General features: G+C 37.3%; 2 protein-coding genes and 1 non-coding gene across 6 annotated transcripts in view; 2 read left to right on the forward strand and 1 right to left on the reverse strand.

Annotated features, from left to right (window-relative positions):
* Positions 1-1762: 1762 nt before the first annotated feature.
* On the forward strand, positions 1763-3733 carry LOC131689638 (zinc finger HIT domain-containing protein 3). Its single transcript, XM_058974872.1, has 3 exons — positions 1763-1890; positions 3206-3357; positions 3420-3733. Exons 1-3 carry the CDS (start codon positions 1793-1795, stop codon positions 3593-3595), a joined length of 426 nt encoding a protein of 141 aa, XP_058830855.1. The 5' UTR covers positions 1763-1792; the 3' UTR covers positions 3596-3733.
* LOC131689637 (beta-glucuronidase) overlaps positions 3669-20086 on the reverse strand; it is a 70333-nt gene continuing 53915 nt past the window's right edge. For 3 of the 4 annotated variants that reach the window (XM_058974869.1, XM_058974871.1, XM_058974868.1), the window contains exons 2-9: positions 6429-6537; positions 6064-6358; positions 5318-6001; positions 5089-5261; positions 4804-5032; positions 4321-4497; positions 4099-4237; positions 3669-4035 (exon numbers count right to left, since the gene is read on the reverse strand). In XM_058974869.1, the coding sequence (XP_058830852.1) occupies positions 3839-4035; positions 4099-4237; positions 4321-4497; positions 4804-5032; positions 5089-5261; positions 5318-6001; positions 6064-6358; positions 6429-6537 (2003 nt within the window). In that variant the 3' untranslated portion in view covers positions 3669-3838. Of the gene's footprint in view, positions 4036-4098; positions 4238-4320; positions 4498-4803; positions 5033-5088; positions 5262-5317; positions 6002-6063; positions 6359-6428; positions 6538-18412; positions 18674-20086 lie in introns of those variants that run through there. The other variant, XM_058974870.1, reaches the window with a different exon arrangement.
* Trnas-cga (transfer RNA serine (anticodon CGA)) lies at positions 4623-4704 on the forward strand. Its single transcript has one exon. It is a non-coding gene; the product is annotated as a tRNA-Ser (tRNA).

The raw sequence follows: 20086 nt of genomic DNA on the forward strand, positions 1-20086 counted from the left end.
AGACTGACAGACATGTTTGTAAACTACACAACAGCCGCACACTACAAGAATATAGTCATCAATCAACAACCACTGCTTTTATTGAATCGAGGCACTGGACGACTCCGTTATGATTATAATTAATATGTACACCACTTCAACATTACTTTGGTCCGATTCAATATTAACATCCCAAAATCAAAGTTCAGTGAATTACAAAAAATTCCATTTAGCCTTATAGAGAGAAATTTGATAAAATTAACGACTTGTAAAAATTAACATTTGTTGAAGACACAAAAGATGGGACACTCTAGGATCAGCATAAAAATTCACCGCAGGAAGTCCCGATGCAAACAATTTGAAAATGATAAACTCATCAATAAATAATTTAGTCGACGAAACCAAGAGACAGGTGAAAATGAAAGCAATGTCTCTCTTTGATTTAAGGGCCTCAGAGATTCAGTCCATTAATATTTATCTGACTTTAAAATATCTTTCAGGAAGATTATATAAAATACCTGATAGTATCACTTTAGCGAAATTAGGGTTGTTAAAAGAAAAGATTTTAAGTTAAAACGAACTACACGTAATAGTCCAGGATTTAGTAAGACAGAATTAAACATTTCACACTCCGCTTGAAACAATAAATGACCTTGAAGCATCAGCGATAATGAACGACAGCAAGATGGCTCTTCTCTTAAAAATCATTCGACAGCAGAATTTTCAAGAAAATGGAGCTTTATCCAGTCATACGAGATAAGCAACGAATCTATTTAAAAGACCCTTTTATTTGACCCATTCGAGTGGAAACAACATAATCAAAACTCCATCGCAAACTATTTACGACAAAACTGATGTTGGAAAAGATGAATCTGAATGTGTGCCTAAGCTAGAATTCATCACATCGAGAATCTTGAACAATTTTTTTGTAGCACTATTTCTCCAATATTTATGCTATCATATATTTATATTTACTGTGAAAGATTTCAGCGAGACACAAACAAGATAGATTTTACTGGAAATATTTATTTTTTGCTGAATCTATTTGCAGGGAGGAATTTACTGATCTTTTTCATAATTGCACAAATATTATCTCCTCCAAATGAGGCATGAAGGCCCTTTATGCACATTTTATGAAGACTAAAATGTATGTAAAGTTTCTGTAACTTTGATATTGCAGTCAAGTGACAAATTTCGCCTGACATTTCAAGTTCAACTGCCAGATTTTCATTGAAAAATAGTGGTAAGTGATGGAAATGTAAACGTTATGTCTATTAATTTTACACATATATATTCGCAATCAGCGGTGACATATAGACGCTATTTGCTGGCACATATTCTTGATGTGTGTATTTACAAGAAATATTAACCTTACATTCACATTTCATAACTATAAGACACATAAAACCTGATTCTATAACAATACGCACATATAACTTATGTGTGTGACACATAGAAGGTATGTGCGTGTGATAGCGTTAGCATTTTATGATTATATGCATATTAAGTGGTTTGAAGCAAATAGAATTTACGCTCGGATTTTTATCAGTGTGAACATGAGTAATGCTAATTTTTTTGCTAAATTGGTCTGCTACCAATGTATTTTGGCATCACACTATGCGTCTCTCTCCTTATACTCTCTGACACGTGTATGAATGAGCACGTTTGATTCAACTGTGATAATCCACCCATTCTATTGTAACGGGAACACCCGTTACTCGTCTTGCTATAATTTCGAGTGTCGATAAAGAAGATCTATGCTCTTGATATGCGGTCCACTGACAGCGGTGGCTTTTATGATTTGTTTATTTACATGCAACGTTCAGAACAGTTCGACAGAATGGTGATAAAGTGCGCGATTTGTGACGAAGGGGACAAAAAATATAAATGCAAAACATGCGAGGTGCCCTAGTAAGTAATTGATATTTATGATTGAATTAAACGCATGGTGTTATCATTAATATAGCCTATAACACGCCAATTCGCTGGTCAGATTCCTGATACGTGATTCGCAGGAACACAATTGTACCTCGTAAGATGTGTTATATAAAAAGTGAAATATTTCATAAAACATCATAGAGCATCACAACTTTTTTCAGATAAAACCAATAACTTAAATTATACTCTAATTTTTTTTATACTAAATTGAGCCATGACATTAACCTTCCGGCAGTCACGCTAGTGCACTAAGTGCACCCTTCTCTGAAAATCTAGCGAAATCGTCTTAGAACAGCTGCGGTTGTTCGTTCAGTGAGCCATTAGCGCGACTTCTTTAGTGTTAATGTTTGAATATGATTTCAATTTTTATAGCTTTTTCCACATAACTAGGTGCATTTCACCGATAGCATGCATGATTGTAGTATCCAAAGCGTTTACAGTATCGCCAATTAACTGGACCAAAACGGAGAACAACGCAATTCCCAATAACCTTCAAAAGTTCGATTGAAGCGGTTGCTGTGATCCTTTTCACGAACGGCGAGTTTGATGTTCCGGGTTTATATTTCGGCTTAGCAGTCTACGGAGGATTTTTTAGAACGAAAAACGTTTTTCTTTGTCCGACGTTTCGATGCGGGTCGGACAAAGAAAAACGTTTTTCGTTCTAAAAAAACCCTCCGTAGACTGCTAAGCGGAAATATAAACCCGGAACATCTACATCACAGTCGATATCTCTTCTCACAACTATCAATCATGGAGAGTTTGATTTCATATGGAATTTCCACAATTTGGCAACGTTGCTCGAATGATATCCTATCCTTGGTAAACTGTTCAGGAATACTGAAAAAAGCTGTCAAAGTAATTGACAGTTCGTTGCCTGTGATGAAAGTTACCCCTGTTAGAAAATTGGAAAAATTGTTACACAACTATTTACTTTTCTTTTTCTTCTTATTCAGAAAGTAGCAGTAAGTTACTACGAAAATGCATAAGAAATTCACATCTAATTTTTAATAGCATTTAATTTTCACCGTTTGCTACAACTTTACACCACATAGCATTAACATCTTGAGTATTTGTGTACAAATAAACGAACTATTTAAATGCAGTGCAAATGTGTTATTTATCCCTCTAGTTTAGAATGTACTTGTATAGCGTTGTAATGCATATCAGAAAACGCTTAAAAGCAATTAATCTCAATGATATTAACCATTGAATAAAATTGTTTTTGTTCCACTTGATTTGTAAAACTATGTTAGATTTTTTTTAAATTGGATTCTCATCAAATTTACAGTTGTTCGGTGGCCTGCTATAAAAAGCACCAGGAAACACCATGCAGCGGCATTACACCGCTCGAACCGCAGCGAAAACAAGACCGACAACCCCAAAGAACTCTCCTGTACACTACAATTGACACGGTCGATGCCGACAAAATGGAACTACTGCGTAAGGACACGAATAATTTATCCAAAAAACTATAGTCTGTTCATCCGAGCATATTTTTTCAGGACACTCGAACCAGTTGAAGAACCTCCTATATAATCCTCACCTGCGAAGACTCTTGGAGGAGATAGATAGCGCTCCGAGCGCCCGAAAAGCTATTCGGTTAGGCATGATGGAGCCACTGTTCGTGGAATTTGCCGACGAGTGCCTCAAAGTGATAGAACCACCGGACGCAATGTAAATAGAAGACCTTTTTGTTCTGAACTACGCTTTTCTCATTTTATTTATAACAATAAAATTATTTACAAAAAAAAGAATACTTGTGACCGTAGTTTGTTTCGTTTTAATATGAAATGCATCTCCAAAAATTGTAGAAAATGTAATTTTTACACCCCAGCTCAAAATTAGCTAAGCAAGATTTGTTGTTCTATTTAATCACTCCATTGACGAATAAGTGGTCTACCCGAAAAAATCCTGCTTCCATCTACAGCTCACACTTCTCGCATACCGCACTTTCACTGCCTCCGGCGGTGTACAGGAAGAGATCAGTAGGCAGCGCTATGCTGTGCTGTTGCTCCTTTGCCAGAGCGTGGTACCGCTGCCGCAACAGGTAGGCGGCCGCTTTCGGTTGTCGATTGCGCGTGAAAATACCCTTTTTGTTGCCTCCCACCCGAGTGTACGCTGTAAGGCGAAGAAGAATAGGATTATCCGCTTCCGAGGAGTCACGGTGCGGTCGGTCCTTACTCTGAGCCGTTTTAAAGTCGGCAAAGTTCCACACGAATTCTCCGATGAAGAATTTCTCTTGCCGAAGCTGATCGAAGGCGCGGAAGTGTCGGCTGAAAACCTGCGACTGGTAATCTTCAGACCAGATGTAGGCCGGCAACTGTAAGGTGAACAAAACGGTTGATAAACTGTGGTAATATGTTTCAAGGTTAGCTAGTGGTGAGAATGAGATAACATATTCACCAGATGTAGTCCTTCCATTGTATCGGCCCCGTACTCGGACATCAGCACCGGCTTGTTGTGCTTAGTATGCCACGCACGGGCTTCATCCATGACCCGGCTGGTAATCATGTTTAATTTTCCGGCATTTTGATACCAGCCATTGTAGCGGTTGAAGCTAACGATATCCAAATGTTTGGCCTACGAGATAAAGAGGAATGAAACGTGAAATGTCATTCGTATAATTATAGCAGGCTTTTAATTCATTTTGTTTCGCCACAGGAATGAACTATAAAGTAGGTGTATGTATCGCCAGACTCCCGCCAGCAGTCGTGGCCGAGTGGTTAAGGCGTCTGACTCGAAATCAGATTCCCTCTGGGAGCGTAGGTTCGAATCCTACCGGCTGCGGAATTTTTTGCCACTCGTTAGATGTTTTTCGTTGTATAACCAATTCAAACGATTTCAATTCCAGTATACTAACAAACCCGATTGTGTGATTATGCTTACAGCTCTATCATCGTCAACGCCAACGGCAATGGCAGCAGTAACAGGCCGGGAGGGATCTAGCTCGCGGGTGTATTTTGCAACGGCTTCAAAGTATGCATCAGCTGCTAGTTGACTGGTGCGAGGTTCATTGGCTATGGACCACATAATGACACTCGGATGGTTGCGGTCTCGATGCACTAACTGCTCCACGCTGAATTTATGCTTCTCCAGCAGAATTTGTGAATAAGCCCTAAACATTTTTCACTTAGTAATATGAGGAATATTGATATTTTGCATGATACGTACTCTGTGTCCACGCTTGGACACTCGTCGATTATCATGATTCCGTGCTCATCCGCAAACTGCATACTCTCTTCCGAGTACGGATAATGTGAGGTTCGATAGGCGTTAGCTCCAACCCATTTCAAGAGATTGAAATCTTTCGTCAACAATGCGTAATCAAGTCCTTTGCCCCGAATCTACCAACAAAACAATACATTAATGGGTGTCATTTCCTGCAATCATACTCACTCACATCAGAATCTTCATGCCTTCCGAACCCTCGGAAATAAATTGGCTGTCCATTAATCAACAAAGAGGAATTATTCCACTCCAGAGTTCTCACACCAACTTTTAGCCGATAAATATCGTGAATATCACCAACCGGCTCGGAAGCTTCATTTGACTTTCCCTCCAGCGTCACTTCCATCATGTACATGTAGCCCGGATCCTCATGCATCAAATAAGGCCACCAGGGCTTAACGTTTTTCACTGTGACCATTCCCTTCAACACAGCCCCTGTTGCGGTATCAACCCCCACTACCGTACCGTTCTTATCAATTATTTTAACCGTCGCTTGAAGATCATTGGTCGCATTCACACTGCTATCCACTGAGTAGTAGATTTGACCTTCGTCGCCCACCAGATCGGTGTTAACCACAACTTCACGGATGAATACACGCGGCACCGTATACAACGCAACGGACCGGTGAATGCCGGCATAATTAAAAAAGTCGAATGTATATGATTGAACCACTTCAGAACCACCGTCGGCAGCTTGGGAGGCAATTTTCCCCTGCGGCACGGTTGTCTGAAGAAGAACGTTATCACATAGTACCGTGATGCGATTTTCCGCACCGTAATTCAGCACTCTGCTAATGTCTGCCTCGAACGGCAAATGTCCGAACTCGTGTTTGACAACCTGTTGGCCGTTGATCCACTGAAACAAATAAGAACCATCAATTACGATTATTTTCACTATCAAACTACGCAACCACTTACCACAATTGCATCGTAATGCACGGATCCAAACCGCACGAATACCCGCTGGGTACCCCAGGCTTTCGGGACGAAAAAACGCCGATCGTACCACACCGTTCCGACGTGATCTCGCAGACCAGCATCTTCCGTTACATCGTTGTAGCTGCTCGGCACCGGCATGACGATGGTTGTCCGAAATTTGCTCAGATCGTCGCTGTACCATTTTTCCCGCAAACCCTTACCCGGATCAGCGGTATCCGTAAGGACAAAGTTCCACATACCGTCTAGCTTTTTGACCTCCCGAGTCTCGGATTCGCTGGAATGTAGTAAAGAAATCATCTGGGATTATTTTATGTCACTAAACGCAACTTGGTCGTGGAACCTACAATGGGTACAGAAGTCCCACCGTTGTCGATTCGTTCCCGCTTGTGAACATTGCTCCGAATACTGTATTGACCATGTAACCGATGGTTCCCATAATCAGAAAGGTTAGAGCTGGAATGAAGGAAAGAGACCTGATTAGGATAGTGTGTGTTGGCAGAGGGCTGCTGTCGGAATTATTTCGGCCGTATGCGAACTGAACTAATAATCGCAGTTTTATTGAAAATGGACAAGAGCAATCGACCATCAGTGCACACACATTTGTTTCATGCCAGTGCACACGGAAAAAATACGTCCATAAATTCTTGAACAAACCATGATTTCATGAACCGAACGATTTACGAAAATCGTGACTAAAATTGTGATGATAAACCTCGTAACTACATGGCGTTCGAATTCGAATGTTTGACTGAGTTACTGTTGTTGTTCCCATAGTCCATAGTTTTTGTTATGATTCTTTTTCATAATTTGGGAAAACACGGCCGGCAGTTAAACGATGTTCATGATTTCAGAAGCTTATTCGTGATTTCTATGATTTCTCATCACGTTACCGTGCTGTTTTATTCGAATTTTTCTGCCAGGCTAGCGGGATATTTGAGGATCCCAGTCGATCCTAGATTTTCGTAATTTCTATTCACGTTATCGTGATATTTTAGTAATGAAAAAGTCTGATAAAAAGTTCAAGCATAAAAAATCGGTATAGGGCTCTCCGATGTAAGAATTGATTACAAATCATTGGACGAAGTTATTAAATCTTACGAAGCAGTTTTAGCCGAGTTTTAAATTCGAATGTACCAATCAGGAGCGGCCTGAAAATTTGATTTTGAAACGAACATACCTAAAAAATTCCACGATGCGAAAAAATGCATGCAAAAACAAAGTGTGTTTTAGTTTTAGGGATTTGCGTCAAACCGGCGCTAATCTATTCCGACAAAAAGTTAGTGTCGGTTTCTGATGAGACGAAGTCGAAACACATACACCAAAAAATAATGAAAATTAAACGACATGTAAATCAATACGAATGTAAACATACAAAGCTTGAATCAAAAATTTGATTGGAAATTAAGTTGAATTCGATGCACTCAATGAGAGCATCAAAAAGCATGTGATTTACACTTTCGTTCGTGTAATATTACATGTCATTTATTTTGCAGCAATATGAGATCAAAAATACATTCAAGAGCATTGGTTTGCCGTTTAATAAAACTGTAATTTCCAATCAACGTGTAAAATTACAATAAATATCGCTGGAAAAAGCACGACAAGTTGTGTGTGTTTGTGCTAGAACTTAATTTTACATTTATATTCATGCTCCAAATATGTGCATGAAAATAATTTTAAAATTGCAACATATTTTTTTTCTGTGCACCCCTGTAAGAAAAATCGTTGATTTTTTGAAAATGCTAAAATTGCGTATGAGCTTGATAAATTGTTGAATATTCAGAAACATAATTGAAAGTTGTCCCACATCAAATTTCATCACAAAAAACGCTGTAGAGAATTACCCAGTCTTCCCAAGTGAACATCGAACACCATATTCGCTCTAGTTCTGTGCTCATCATAAACCCGCATTTCGTGTGCAAACTCGAACACGCTGATGCGTAAAAAAACACGTACACATGTTCACCAGCACAGCCGAACCCCAAGTACGTACGCGGTGTTCGTACACACAGGGTTTTGATAGTAGTTCTCTCACTCTAGTGATGATGAGTGAGAGAACTACTATCAAAACCCTGTGTGTACGAACACGTTATCTCGTTTTTGTTTTGTGTGTATCTTTCTTGTGTACGCACCCGGTGTACGCACACGATGTTTAAACCTAAGTTTGCACATCGTTCGCTTGGGTTCGATGTTCGAGGCAAACCTGTACACAAAAGTAAAGCATGTTTGATATTGAACGCGTGCCCGAAATTTTATACTCATGTGCAAACTTGTCGATGTTCATGGGAAGTCTGGAATTACCTAGTGGACCGATTCTTATCAAACTTTCAGGCAATAAAATATAACTGATTAGTAAGCTTTTTGGCAGTTTTATTTCATTCAACTTCAATACCTTAAGCTTTTACGCATAACTCCACTCATTAGGTTCTGTACAACATCTGGGCTTCCGTAGTAGCCGCTTCATAATTGTCCAGTATTTTTCGATGGGCCTTAGTTCTGGTGCGTTTGGAGGGGTGGGGGGGTTTCCTTGGGTACGAAAGTGATCCGGTTGGCTTCGTACCAATCTAGGACAACATTTGAATGGTGGCACGACCAGAAGATTGTACGGTCCTCGTGTTGCTTCAACAGAGGAAGCAGACGCTTCTGTAGACCCTTGTTGAGGTAGATCTCCTCGTTTACAGTCCCGGTAGTCACGAATGCCGTACTCCGTTTGCCACATAAGCAGATCGCTTGCCAAAGCATGTATTTATTGGCAAACCGGAAGTTTTTACTTCCTTACGTCCTAAGGAACACAAGTTTTATACTTGTGCTGGGCGGTTAAGTCCAGTAGCCCCGGAAGCTGTCAAAAGTCAGCCTAGACGAAGGTCTCATCATCTATGATGAGACAATGAGGGTTTATCAGTATCTGGATGCTCAGTTTCCAGGCCCGTATTTTGCCGTTCATCACATTTTGGAGCCAAATGAACAATGTACGTATGCAGTCCCACCCGGTCTTTGGTTCTCTGAACGAAAAACTTCGACAGATTCAACTTTTTGGCCACATTCCTCATCGAAGCATTAGGATTCCGCTTGAATACTTGCACAACACGCTTGTGATTCTGATTACTAATAGAACATCCATTCTGACTGCATTTCTCCTTCCGTTCGATGCTCAGAGTTTGGTAGAGGATTTTTCAGGTACTTGCGCAAAATCAATTCGCGACGTTGCTTTTCGGGTGACGTTTTTTTCAATTTTCGAAAAACTGACAGCGGTTAAAATAGAGTATAAATAATACACTCTAAACTAATTCTACCTCAATTTTTAAGTAAAATACCCAATGGGTTATTTACTACAGCGTTTTTTATTAAGAAGTGTCCTTGTTTTAGTAAAAGTTTAGAGATAACAGTTTATTCCATATCCAACGACCTTTTAATCATCAAAATAGCTTGAAAAATGCCAGTTATTATTTTTTTCCAAATTAGAAACTTTTAATGAGACGGTTTCAGGAGCGGATGCAGAAAAAAATTTGGGAGTGGTTTGAAATTTCGATTTTAAAATGAACATTGTATAATTCGTAATACGTAATAAGCTTATTTAATGAATATCAGTTATGTTGGACAAATTTGGTTTGGAATGATGTTGAGTTTGAAACTAATATAAAATTGAAACTAATTTGAAATTTATCAACAAGTAAAACAAATTTCGGAGGAGGTCCGGACCCCCAAGACCCTCCCCCTGGATCCGCCACTGGACGGTCTCATATAAAAGCTTCAAAAAATCGATTTTTTGTATGATTTCGTATACATTCAAAAGCATGTGTGTGAACTTTAAAGCTAAAATTGAAAGAAAAAAATAATGGGAGTTATAATTCGGGAATCTTATAGTGCGCGACAATGCCTCACTAACTCCTTAAGAGTTTCTAACTGGGAAAAATATAATAACTCTACCATTTATCAACTAAATTTGATACTAAACAGGTCGTTCGATGCGGAATTAAATGTTCTCTCTAAATTTTCACTAAAGCAAAGACGCAAAGTAAAGCTTTTTTGGAAGAATATTGAGCAATTCTGTTAAATTTCAGAAATAAATCGCAAAATTAAGGTTGCTTTGATATTTATTAGTATTATAACAAAGCCTCAATGGCGTTTGTCTTAAAAATAATCTTATTTCTAACAATCAAGCCTTTTACAATAATAACGGTCATATAAAAATCACAAAAAAACGATAAAACGGTCAAATGTAGTTAACAGATCGAATAAAAAGTCTAGAAAATCGTTGACGCATACTATAATAATTAATAATGCATCTGAATGGCAATCGAAACATAATGTTATATTGATTCGTTCCAAAATAGCTGGGGCCAGAGTTAAAAATAATCGAAGCTCTTTTTTGACGGCTGAAAATGAACCTGTGGCGACTCGCGGTGAATAGAAAAAATATTCATACAACTATCCATCTTATTCATTCAGTTGAATATCATACAATATATTCATTACACTAATTATCTAGGAAAATGTTTTCAAATGCCAATAAAGCATATGAAACAACAATCATCATCGCTTACATTGTGCCAGGGCCTACTTTGATGCGTTTGATTCGTTGCTGCACGGACGCTTCGTGTTATAATCGGAGCCGAATGAAAATCTGCATGGATGAATGGGCGGTTTGTTCGTTTGACGTTTTAAGCTGCTTCACTGAATATTGAAAACGAATGCGGCTGAATATGATCAATTTTTATTCAATGAATTTGAATCATAGGCGTGCGCAGCCTTTTCCATTAGGGGGGGCTAACAGCTCGAAAACTTTCAGTTATGTTAAGCTTTCATTATCAGTTTGATTTATGGTAGAGGTTCGATTGTAAAACAGTTATTTTATTTTGTTATTGTAATTTTGAAGTTTTTTCAATTATATTATATCGATTGATACTACATGGGATAGTGGTAGGACTCAGAGAATCGCTCAAATTAGCATAGGACAATATCAATGTAAGAAAACTTAAAGGCTAAACCAATTTAATAGAAAAACGGAAAAAATGGCCCATAAAATAGGCATACAAACGAATTGTTGCTAATGATCCGTTAATAAAATATCTAATTTCTTCAATCAATGCATTGTGTATAGAAAACTGAATTTTCCTAAAGGGGTTATATATGTATTCATATAAGCTTTCTAAAAATATATAATAGTTACGTCGTCAATTTCGACAGTTAACTTAAAAAAAACTGCGACAAACGCCATTTTTGCACCTTCAAACATTCATATCTTGGAAACTAAACATACGAATCAAAAACCATATAGCGATAGCGTTCTGTCTGGGTGATAGGTCTTTCATTTAAAATTGGTTTGGATAAGATCGGTTTAGCCATTGCTGAGAAAAACGAATGAGAGTTTGTCCGTTACATACACACAGACATTGTTCTAAATAATCGAGCTGAGTCGATTGGTATATAAGACTCGGCCCTCGGAAAAAACCTTGAAAGTTTGAGCGAATTCTATACATTTCTTTTATAAGAAATATAAAAAGGCAACCAAAGTTTTTCTGTATCTTATTATCATCCCATTTTAATAAGACCCTAAAATTAAAATTAAACATTTTCAACATCCTCGAAAAATATTTCTCGTGATTTTTCAATCCTTACGTTTTTTGTAATATGATTTTTTTGAAATTTATGAAAAATTGATTAATTTTTAATCCCAGATAATTCGTAAGCTTATATTTTTTTACGAATGCAGTTTTGACCCGTTTTTTTAAACTCCCGATGGTATGCATCCCCGATTTTATCAACCTACCGTCTCATTCTTAATACAATGGTTATTCGCCAAATCTGGAAAAAACTTGAGAGAGTCCCAGTGAGACCTAATTAACCACTGGACGCTTTTCAAGCAATTGTTGATGTATAACTTGGTTCATATTGTTGGTTGTTATGAAAATCACAGTCTTACGGCCATAACTGCAAATTTACTGCCAGATCAAACACTTTTTCCGGCAAACTTGTCTGCAACAATAATTTTGTACTTCTTGGGAACATCTCTGTGATCTTTGGCAACATAAAGCTTCTATTCCGGAAGCTGTTTAAATTCAAATTTGACACACTTTTCGTCACCCTTTTTGGATGCATTCATTGAATTTGTTCAGATTTTAGCCGCAATGTTTTCTTTTACGGTCCAGTTTGATTGCTTGATAGCCCTATACTTGAAGAAAACTTTCCACATCCATGCCCGAAAGTCCTGGATTAGCTTTCAAAGCCTTCATGAAGTCCAGACGTAGTTTCCGGCACCGCTTCGACGGCACTATGGTACCTTCTTGACAGCAGACAAACATTACATGAAATCTGAGCTGCACATATGGAGATTAGGCCATTGTGATCACAATTCTCGGATTTTCATTTCTTTTGTCCAGAATTTATTCCAGACCAAAAAGATTCTATATTCGCAGAGCTTCAAATGTTTCTAACTTGGACTTTCTTTTGGAAAATTTTAGAATTATGTTGAGAAAATTTGGTAAAAAATCTGATTGGATCTCAACATGCGAACTATTTCAATTTTAACCGGCCGCCTGCTATAAAGTTACCTTGCTTCAGTTGTTATAAGACCAATTAAGTTTTTCCAAAATTCAAGAATTTTTCAATGAAAATAAATAAAATAAAAAAAAATACTATGAACTGAACTCGAAAGGTGGAAAAATCCATAAAAACAAAAATTAGTTTTTATTCTGAATTTGCGTAATCAGATCAAAATATTTACGAAATATATTATTGCTCTCGCCAAGATTTGGTAATGGCTTACGGCCACTGATGACGTAATTTATAGCGCATTAAAAAACCTGGATGGCCTTTGCTATCGGTCGATGGATTTCTATTATTTGTAATATATATTTTTTCCATTGAAGACCGGGTCGGCGGATAGCGTGGGTAGTATGGGTAGTATTACCCACTCGAAAATAACCGAGTTGGTAATTACCCACTCGAAATTTTGGACATTTTCATAAATTTGAAATCTGCCACGTATGTATCTCGGGCACACATTTGAAAATATCGATGTACAACAACTTCATTTACACAAACACACTGCAAGTGATTTAATGTAAATGTAATGCAAGCGTGTGTATTGCGAAAATGAGACAAATCCCTAATCTATTACCCTCATTCTATGCTTACTACCCACTCGTGTTACAAGTGTAACACCGGCCCTGGAAGACCTAGACCTTCACCAATACAAATTATTTTTTTCAATATATAAAGGAATCTCTATACATAGTATTGGGAGAATCTCTAATGGATTTATAAGCAAAATGAAGACAAACAAAAACTTCTGAGAAACTCCGGGAATCAAGTAGAAAATTTAAAATCGTCTTTCTGTAGGAAAAAAATAATAGCATGCGTGTATAATCCATACAACTCATTGTTCATGCGTCAGGGCCATTTTCCATCTTAGTATTTAGTAGTAAATATTGAGTAGTAGTTTTGAAGAATTTATATTTAGTCATCTTCGACTGATCTGTGATCGATGCCAATTCCGAAGTCTTTCATGAAGCCAAGAAGCACGTGATTATGGTTTCGTTTCTTTGTACTCTGATAACACAACTTGTTATCATAACAAAGTAACTCAGTCTGTAATCATTTTGTTATTTCTTTCTGATCGGGTAGAGCATTCCACTGGGTGGTTTTGAAGATCTGAGAGAAACAGATTTTACCGGAGGATTGAATGGAGTAAGTATCTATAAAGTCCCATCTATAAAAAGGGTATTAAGCGGGATCGCGGGGTCTTCGTACCATGCGAGGCGACAAACAGCCATGAACCAAGTGAACTGGAGACGACTTCTTGATACAGTAAAGGACAACGCGGTCTTAGACTGATTGGTAACTAAAATATTTAAGTGAAAGTTTAGCAACAAGTTTTCCAACATAAAATAATACATCTTCAGATATAATGATTTTAGTGACAAATCCTCCTAGAAATAATCATGGAAAATCAATTCTTAAAAAAGTAGTAAGAGACTTGATGTCTTCAGCAAAGTTTTTGAGAATTTCATTTAAAACATCTTTGTTGAAGATATGAACGCTCTATGTATGTAGCATATCGAGATATAAAACGACATTTACGAAATTATTCTTAAATCCAGTTTTCGTCAATGTTACTGTAAGCTTCAGAGACACATTGCGTTGATAAAAAGTTTATTAACTGCAGAAGAGATTGATCAGAATAATTGTTTTGAAGGTTCACTTTCGCAAATAGCAAAAATATCTCGATACGCTGAGTATATGTAGCATTCATGTCTTCAGGCAAGTTATTTGTAATAAAATTTTCGAAAAGTTTACTGAAGGCACCAAGTTTTTCGAGACTAAGTTTGTTTAAAGATTTAATGCATTATTCAACAAAAATATTTTACCAGAAAATGTTTTACGTTGCACAATTCTTTCGAAAATACTAAACCTCTAAAACTGTTTTCGAACATTTATTTTACTTTTCTACGCTTTTAAAGTGCATAACATAAGAACGAGTCCTTGTATACGAAATTGTATTACGCCATTTAATTTAATATTCAAATGTACATCATAAATAGTCACTAACTTGATTTTTTTAAAAATTTTCTTTATTTCCAATCCCATTTAGTGGCTATTCAAATAATTGATAGTAGAAAAGAAAATTAAATACTCATAAAAACGGATCCTGGCCTATTAGAGCCCAACGGAAAATGCTTTTTGCATCAGTTTCCATATGAATGCTTTCATGCAGGTATTTTATTTGATATTGATATGATTTGTAAATTATAAGATCCTCACTAAGAGATCAATGAAAAAATCCCATTGCAACAATTTACGAAAAGTCCCAATAGTGTTTAAAATTTTAAGTTCTTAATGTAATGATCAGATAAGAAACTTCCATAATTATTTTTTAAATATTAAATAATTTTTTAAATTACACTGGCCATTCCCAACATTTTTTTCAATTCAATCAATTTTGGTTTTGAGGGGGGTCCCCTTGGCTACGCCACTGCTTCTAGGAGAATTAATCACTAAATTGTTTATATCAAAAGATGCGCAGTATTATTTTTTGTATTTTCTTCAAAATTGTTAAACTTTCTGAGTTGATTATTTCGAAATCATGTGATCTTGACCGTTGAAAAAGTTAGTTTTCGAACATTTATTATATATTTCATTGACATATTATACAGAAAAATAATCTATAAAGTTTTGAAAACTGTTCCATGTTGGTTCTACTTGTTTACGCACTGTAATTGCATCTGTTAGACTACTTATGGTTTTGAATTTTCAATATTTTTTCAAACTCGTATTAAACGAGCCCCCCACCCTCAAACGAGCCCTCTACCCTCAAAATAAAATTCTGGCTACGCCACCGCCGTAACAATCCTGAAGTTGACGATTTTCAATACATCTTTTTCGTCCGCACAGAAAAAAATCCGTTCATAAACAAAAGGTCACGATTTCGTGAACTAAACGATTTACAAAAACCGTGACCAAGTTCCTGAAATAATAAATAATAAACCTCGTATTCGTGAAAATATGAATGTTTTCTAAAAACCAGCGAACATATACGTGGCGTTACATTAGAATGTTTGGTTGGGTTACTGTTGTTGTTTCCTCGACATGTTTAGTTTTTTATGTGATTCTTGTTCATGATTTGGAAATATACAGTCGACAGTCGAACGTTATTCACGATTTCAAGAGCTTATTCGCGATTCTTGTGAATTTTCATCACTTTAGCGGGATTAAAGTTCATGATTTCACGATCTTATTCGCGATGTTCGTAATTTCTTTTCACGTTATCGTGATATTTTAGTCATGAGTAGAGTGATTTCAGGATCTTTGTCACGATTTCAAATATTTTTGTCTCGAGCTGTGAGATTTGTGTTCATTTTTCCAGGATGTTAGTCGCGATTTTTATAACTTTTGTTCATGTTAACCTGAAATTTTAGTCATGAATAGAGTAGTTCATGTTTATGATTTCAGGATCTTAGCTACAATTTTAGATATTTTTGTCACTAGTTGTGTTGTTTGTGTTCATGATTTCAGGCTCTTAATCACGATTTTCGTAATTTATGTTGATGTTATCATATTTTATTTTAGAACTTACTTTAAAAGAGTAATGTAACTAATGTTCATGATATCAGCAGTTTTATCATGGTATTCGTAAATTCTCTTCGCCTTATCGTGATCTATTATTTTTTGATTACTAACGGTTTTTTTACTCGGAACAACGTGACAATATGAACTGGATCATTAAAATAAGACTCAGTTGCGATATCTTGTTCTGTAGACTATATCACGCACACTATTTGGGGTTCTTAGTGTTGTTTTCGTTTACTGTCCGGATACCACACTGAACCTTATGAAATGAATAACGATGTAATAGTTTATTTTGTATCTACTGCTCGTACCTATTACTGGTCGCTAGCAGCTGGGTATTTCATGAAAAAGTACATGGAATAAAAATGAATAATACTCCAAATTTTGTGAACGAGTTCACGTAAAAAATTCATTACCATGTTGCATGAAATTGTAAATGATTAGGGATATCTTCTAAATATCACACGCAGGCAAATGGATACTAGATAGATCGTAAATCATGTACTAGGAATTATGAACCAGTACGGATACATAAAAAATATTTCATGATTTTGTGAACTGTTCACGAGCACGGATAATGGATCGTAACTAATATGTTAGGAATAATGAATCAGTTCACGAATACATGACTAATATTTTATGATTTATTTGACTATTTCACAAAAAGGATTGTTTAGTAGTGACTGTTATATTGGGAATCATTAACCGGTTCACGAATACATCAATAATAAGCCATGATTTCGTGAGCTATTTCACGAGCGTGGATATTGGATCGCGGCTAATATATTTGGAATCATGAACCAGTTCACGAACACAAGAATAATATTTGATGATTTTCTGAACCATTTCACGAGCACGGGTATTGGATCGTGACTAATATATCAGGGATCATGAATTAGTTCACAAGAATTGAATGGATTCATGATTAAAATTCCGAATTTTGTGAAATAGTTCACGAAAAGAGAAGCCAGAATATTTTGATTTTGTGAACAAATGTTCCTATATCTATTAAAAAAAATCATGAGTCAACCTTTGGTTTTATGAATAATGTTCATAATATTGCGAACTAGTTCGCGTACTGAGAATTGAATTCGAAATAACATGGCGGAAACCATGACTGAAGTTCACAAAACAAAAACAAATATTTCCACTAATGAAAGCGTTATGCGGGTGTTACTGAAGGGAAATTGAACATAATTATAAAAGCCATGATTTTTGTTCGTGGTCCTGTTTTCGTAACGTAAAAACGTGATTGTTCCAGAATTCATGGCACTTTATTCACGATTTTGGGAACAATTTACATATACAGGAACAAGAAAAGGTTTGTACCAATATTCGATTGTTGTTACCAGTTTCAGCATAAAAAATGCTCCCGTTTTTTCCGTTTTGCTATGAGAAGAAAAAGAAGAAGAACAGAATGTAAAGCATGCAGAAACCCAACCTGCTTCCACGTTCTTCAAGTTTCTCCGGGTACTGGAACAAATCTAAGGTTTTCATAGCACTCAATAAGTTTTTTATTTGCGTTTCTCCAAAAATACCAGCTGGATATCCAAATCCAAACAAATCCCCCAAGAGGTCTTCCCCGACAGGCAATTAATCTCCACGCAAATGCAAGTAGACTTAGTTCGTGCAAACAATCTACACGTGTTAACACATGTATCGAAAACAAATACTGATTTTTAGGTTGGGTGCTAGAATCACAAATAAATAGATCTAACATTCTGTATATCTCCATCTCTTACATGAGTTTCACTAGTATGCATGAACCCGATTCACAGCGTTGCGTTTAAAGATAAAAAATGCGTTCAGGCGAACTATCATTTCGAATCGATGGTTGTGTATGTCATCAGACGTTGTCATGATGTTGAGCACGAGCGCCGCTAGGTAACAATCAAGCTAGTGCCGAGATATTAACGATGGAAAGCAAGAGAATGTTTAATATATGTTATGTTTGTTTTAAAACTTTTAGCAGTGTGTTGGACATATTTTAAACTAACCGATACATTTCATCAATTACATACTGAACTACAGGTTTCCACAATCCATTTTAATTGAAACATTTTCACTGATAACTAGTAGGATATAATTCAACTGACATCGCTCCTCCTCCAGCAGTGGTAGCAGCACTCGACAATGCTATCAAACCATTTTCCACAATCCGGCTCCGGCTATGTCATAATATTAAATATTCATACTGTTTACTCGCTCACCACCTTGGCAAAGGCATAATTATACCCACCCATCGACCGAATTAACCAACCTGTCAGCACGGCTGTCCTTCGGGGTCTTCGACGGATCATCTGTACGATGCCAGCCAGTAGCTTCATTCCTCGATCACAATTGCTTGCATATATCTACTTCCTACTCTAGCCACCACGAGTACCACCAAGTCTCGTTAACGGGCGAAAGTCTGTCTAGTCCATTGAATGAACGCAGGAGGCGGGAAAAAATCACGTCACTCCAAAAATCGTACACAGACCCACACTACCCACCTCCGGCTCCGCTATTTGGAGGCCGCCTTTAAATCAATAACTATTTAGTATTTACACACATCACAACAATCCCTTGAACTCATGCTCTGCCAGTGATGACAGTGGGGCAGCATAGAACTGAGCATGGCTTCAGCGGAACCAGAACTACTAAAAGGCACAATGCGGCATACGTGATGACGACGCTAGAACGGCCATTGATTGACTGACTGCTGACTGTGTCTGGCCGCGCCAAGACTGAACTCGGAGGAACTAGAACGCGACGCGCCGTCGATTCGACCGGCAGGGCTTAGAACATAATTCCAACTGACGACGGCCGCCCCGGGCGAAGAATGATAAATATATGTATGTACAATTACACGTCCGATAGTGTACCGATTCGAGTCCAGCCGGCGCGTCGGCTTACTGGTAGATTGGGTGACGACCCGGGACCGGGGTAGAATGTTTACAAGATTAACGCATCAGCAGAGCGAATGGCAGCAGCGGGCTGGCATCGTGTAAATTGGCGCTAAATTGGACGGGTAAACAAATTTCGGTTGATGCCGAAAAAAAGAACGTCTGTAGGACATCAAATGATTCATTGTGTGCTTTCGTGGATGATAGCGATAACGCTAGAGAATTGGGAGTGTGTAATTTTTTTGAGGCTACCTATATGAAACATCGTTTTTCGTTCTCTACTAAATTGCTTTCATTATGGTTCCCCGTTTGCAAAAGTTAGCAAATGCCTTGAACAAATAGCTGTCGGCGAGCTTTGGGTGTGGGTCTATCATCGTTCGAAGTTTACTTTGCCCACACTGATAATTCAAGGTGTACGTTCAGGAAATTTGATGATCAACTTTTCTTGACGTTGTAAAGCTAAATGACTAATATTTTCCGGACTAAACCAATTCAAATCACGACTGGCGTGTTGGCTTCAATCAGATAAAAATCATATCTTACAGGATGTTTGCTTCTACGTTCCTCTCAAGTAATCAACTTAATGAAAAGTTAATAAACTTGGAAAGCTATTTTTTCGCAAAGACTGGTTATCGACTAAGCAAAAAAGCAAAGCCGCAGTACTACAATCTATTGTAGAACTTGACCTACTGTTTGGACAGATTTTGTAGTCGATTCAGAGCGTACAGGACAATTGCAGGGCTAGTGCTACGATCCATTTGATTCGAAGAAAGCTCCTCCTGGTTGGTACTCAAACATATAATGACTATAGTTTATAGGACCAGACCTTGATTTGTACGAATATTGTTCCAAAATTAATTTTTTCGTGCAGCATCATAATTGCAAAGCATCATTCTTAATCAGTACGAAGCTATGTGTCAATGCGAAAACACGCGTCTCCATGTCGAGAACTCTAAGCACCTTGGTTTTGCCCACTGCAGATAATTCGAGCAGTGATGACCAAAGTCTTGCACGGTATTTGCTCGAGAGGAGGGGAGTGGTTCGATATG

This window comes from Topomyia yanbarensis, chromosome 3 (assembly GCF_030247195.1).
Source record: "Topomyia yanbarensis strain Yona2022 chromosome 3, ASM3024719v1, whole genome shotgun sequence".
NCBI lineage: Eukaryota > Metazoa > Arthropoda > Insecta > Diptera > Culicidae > Topomyia > Topomyia yanbarensis.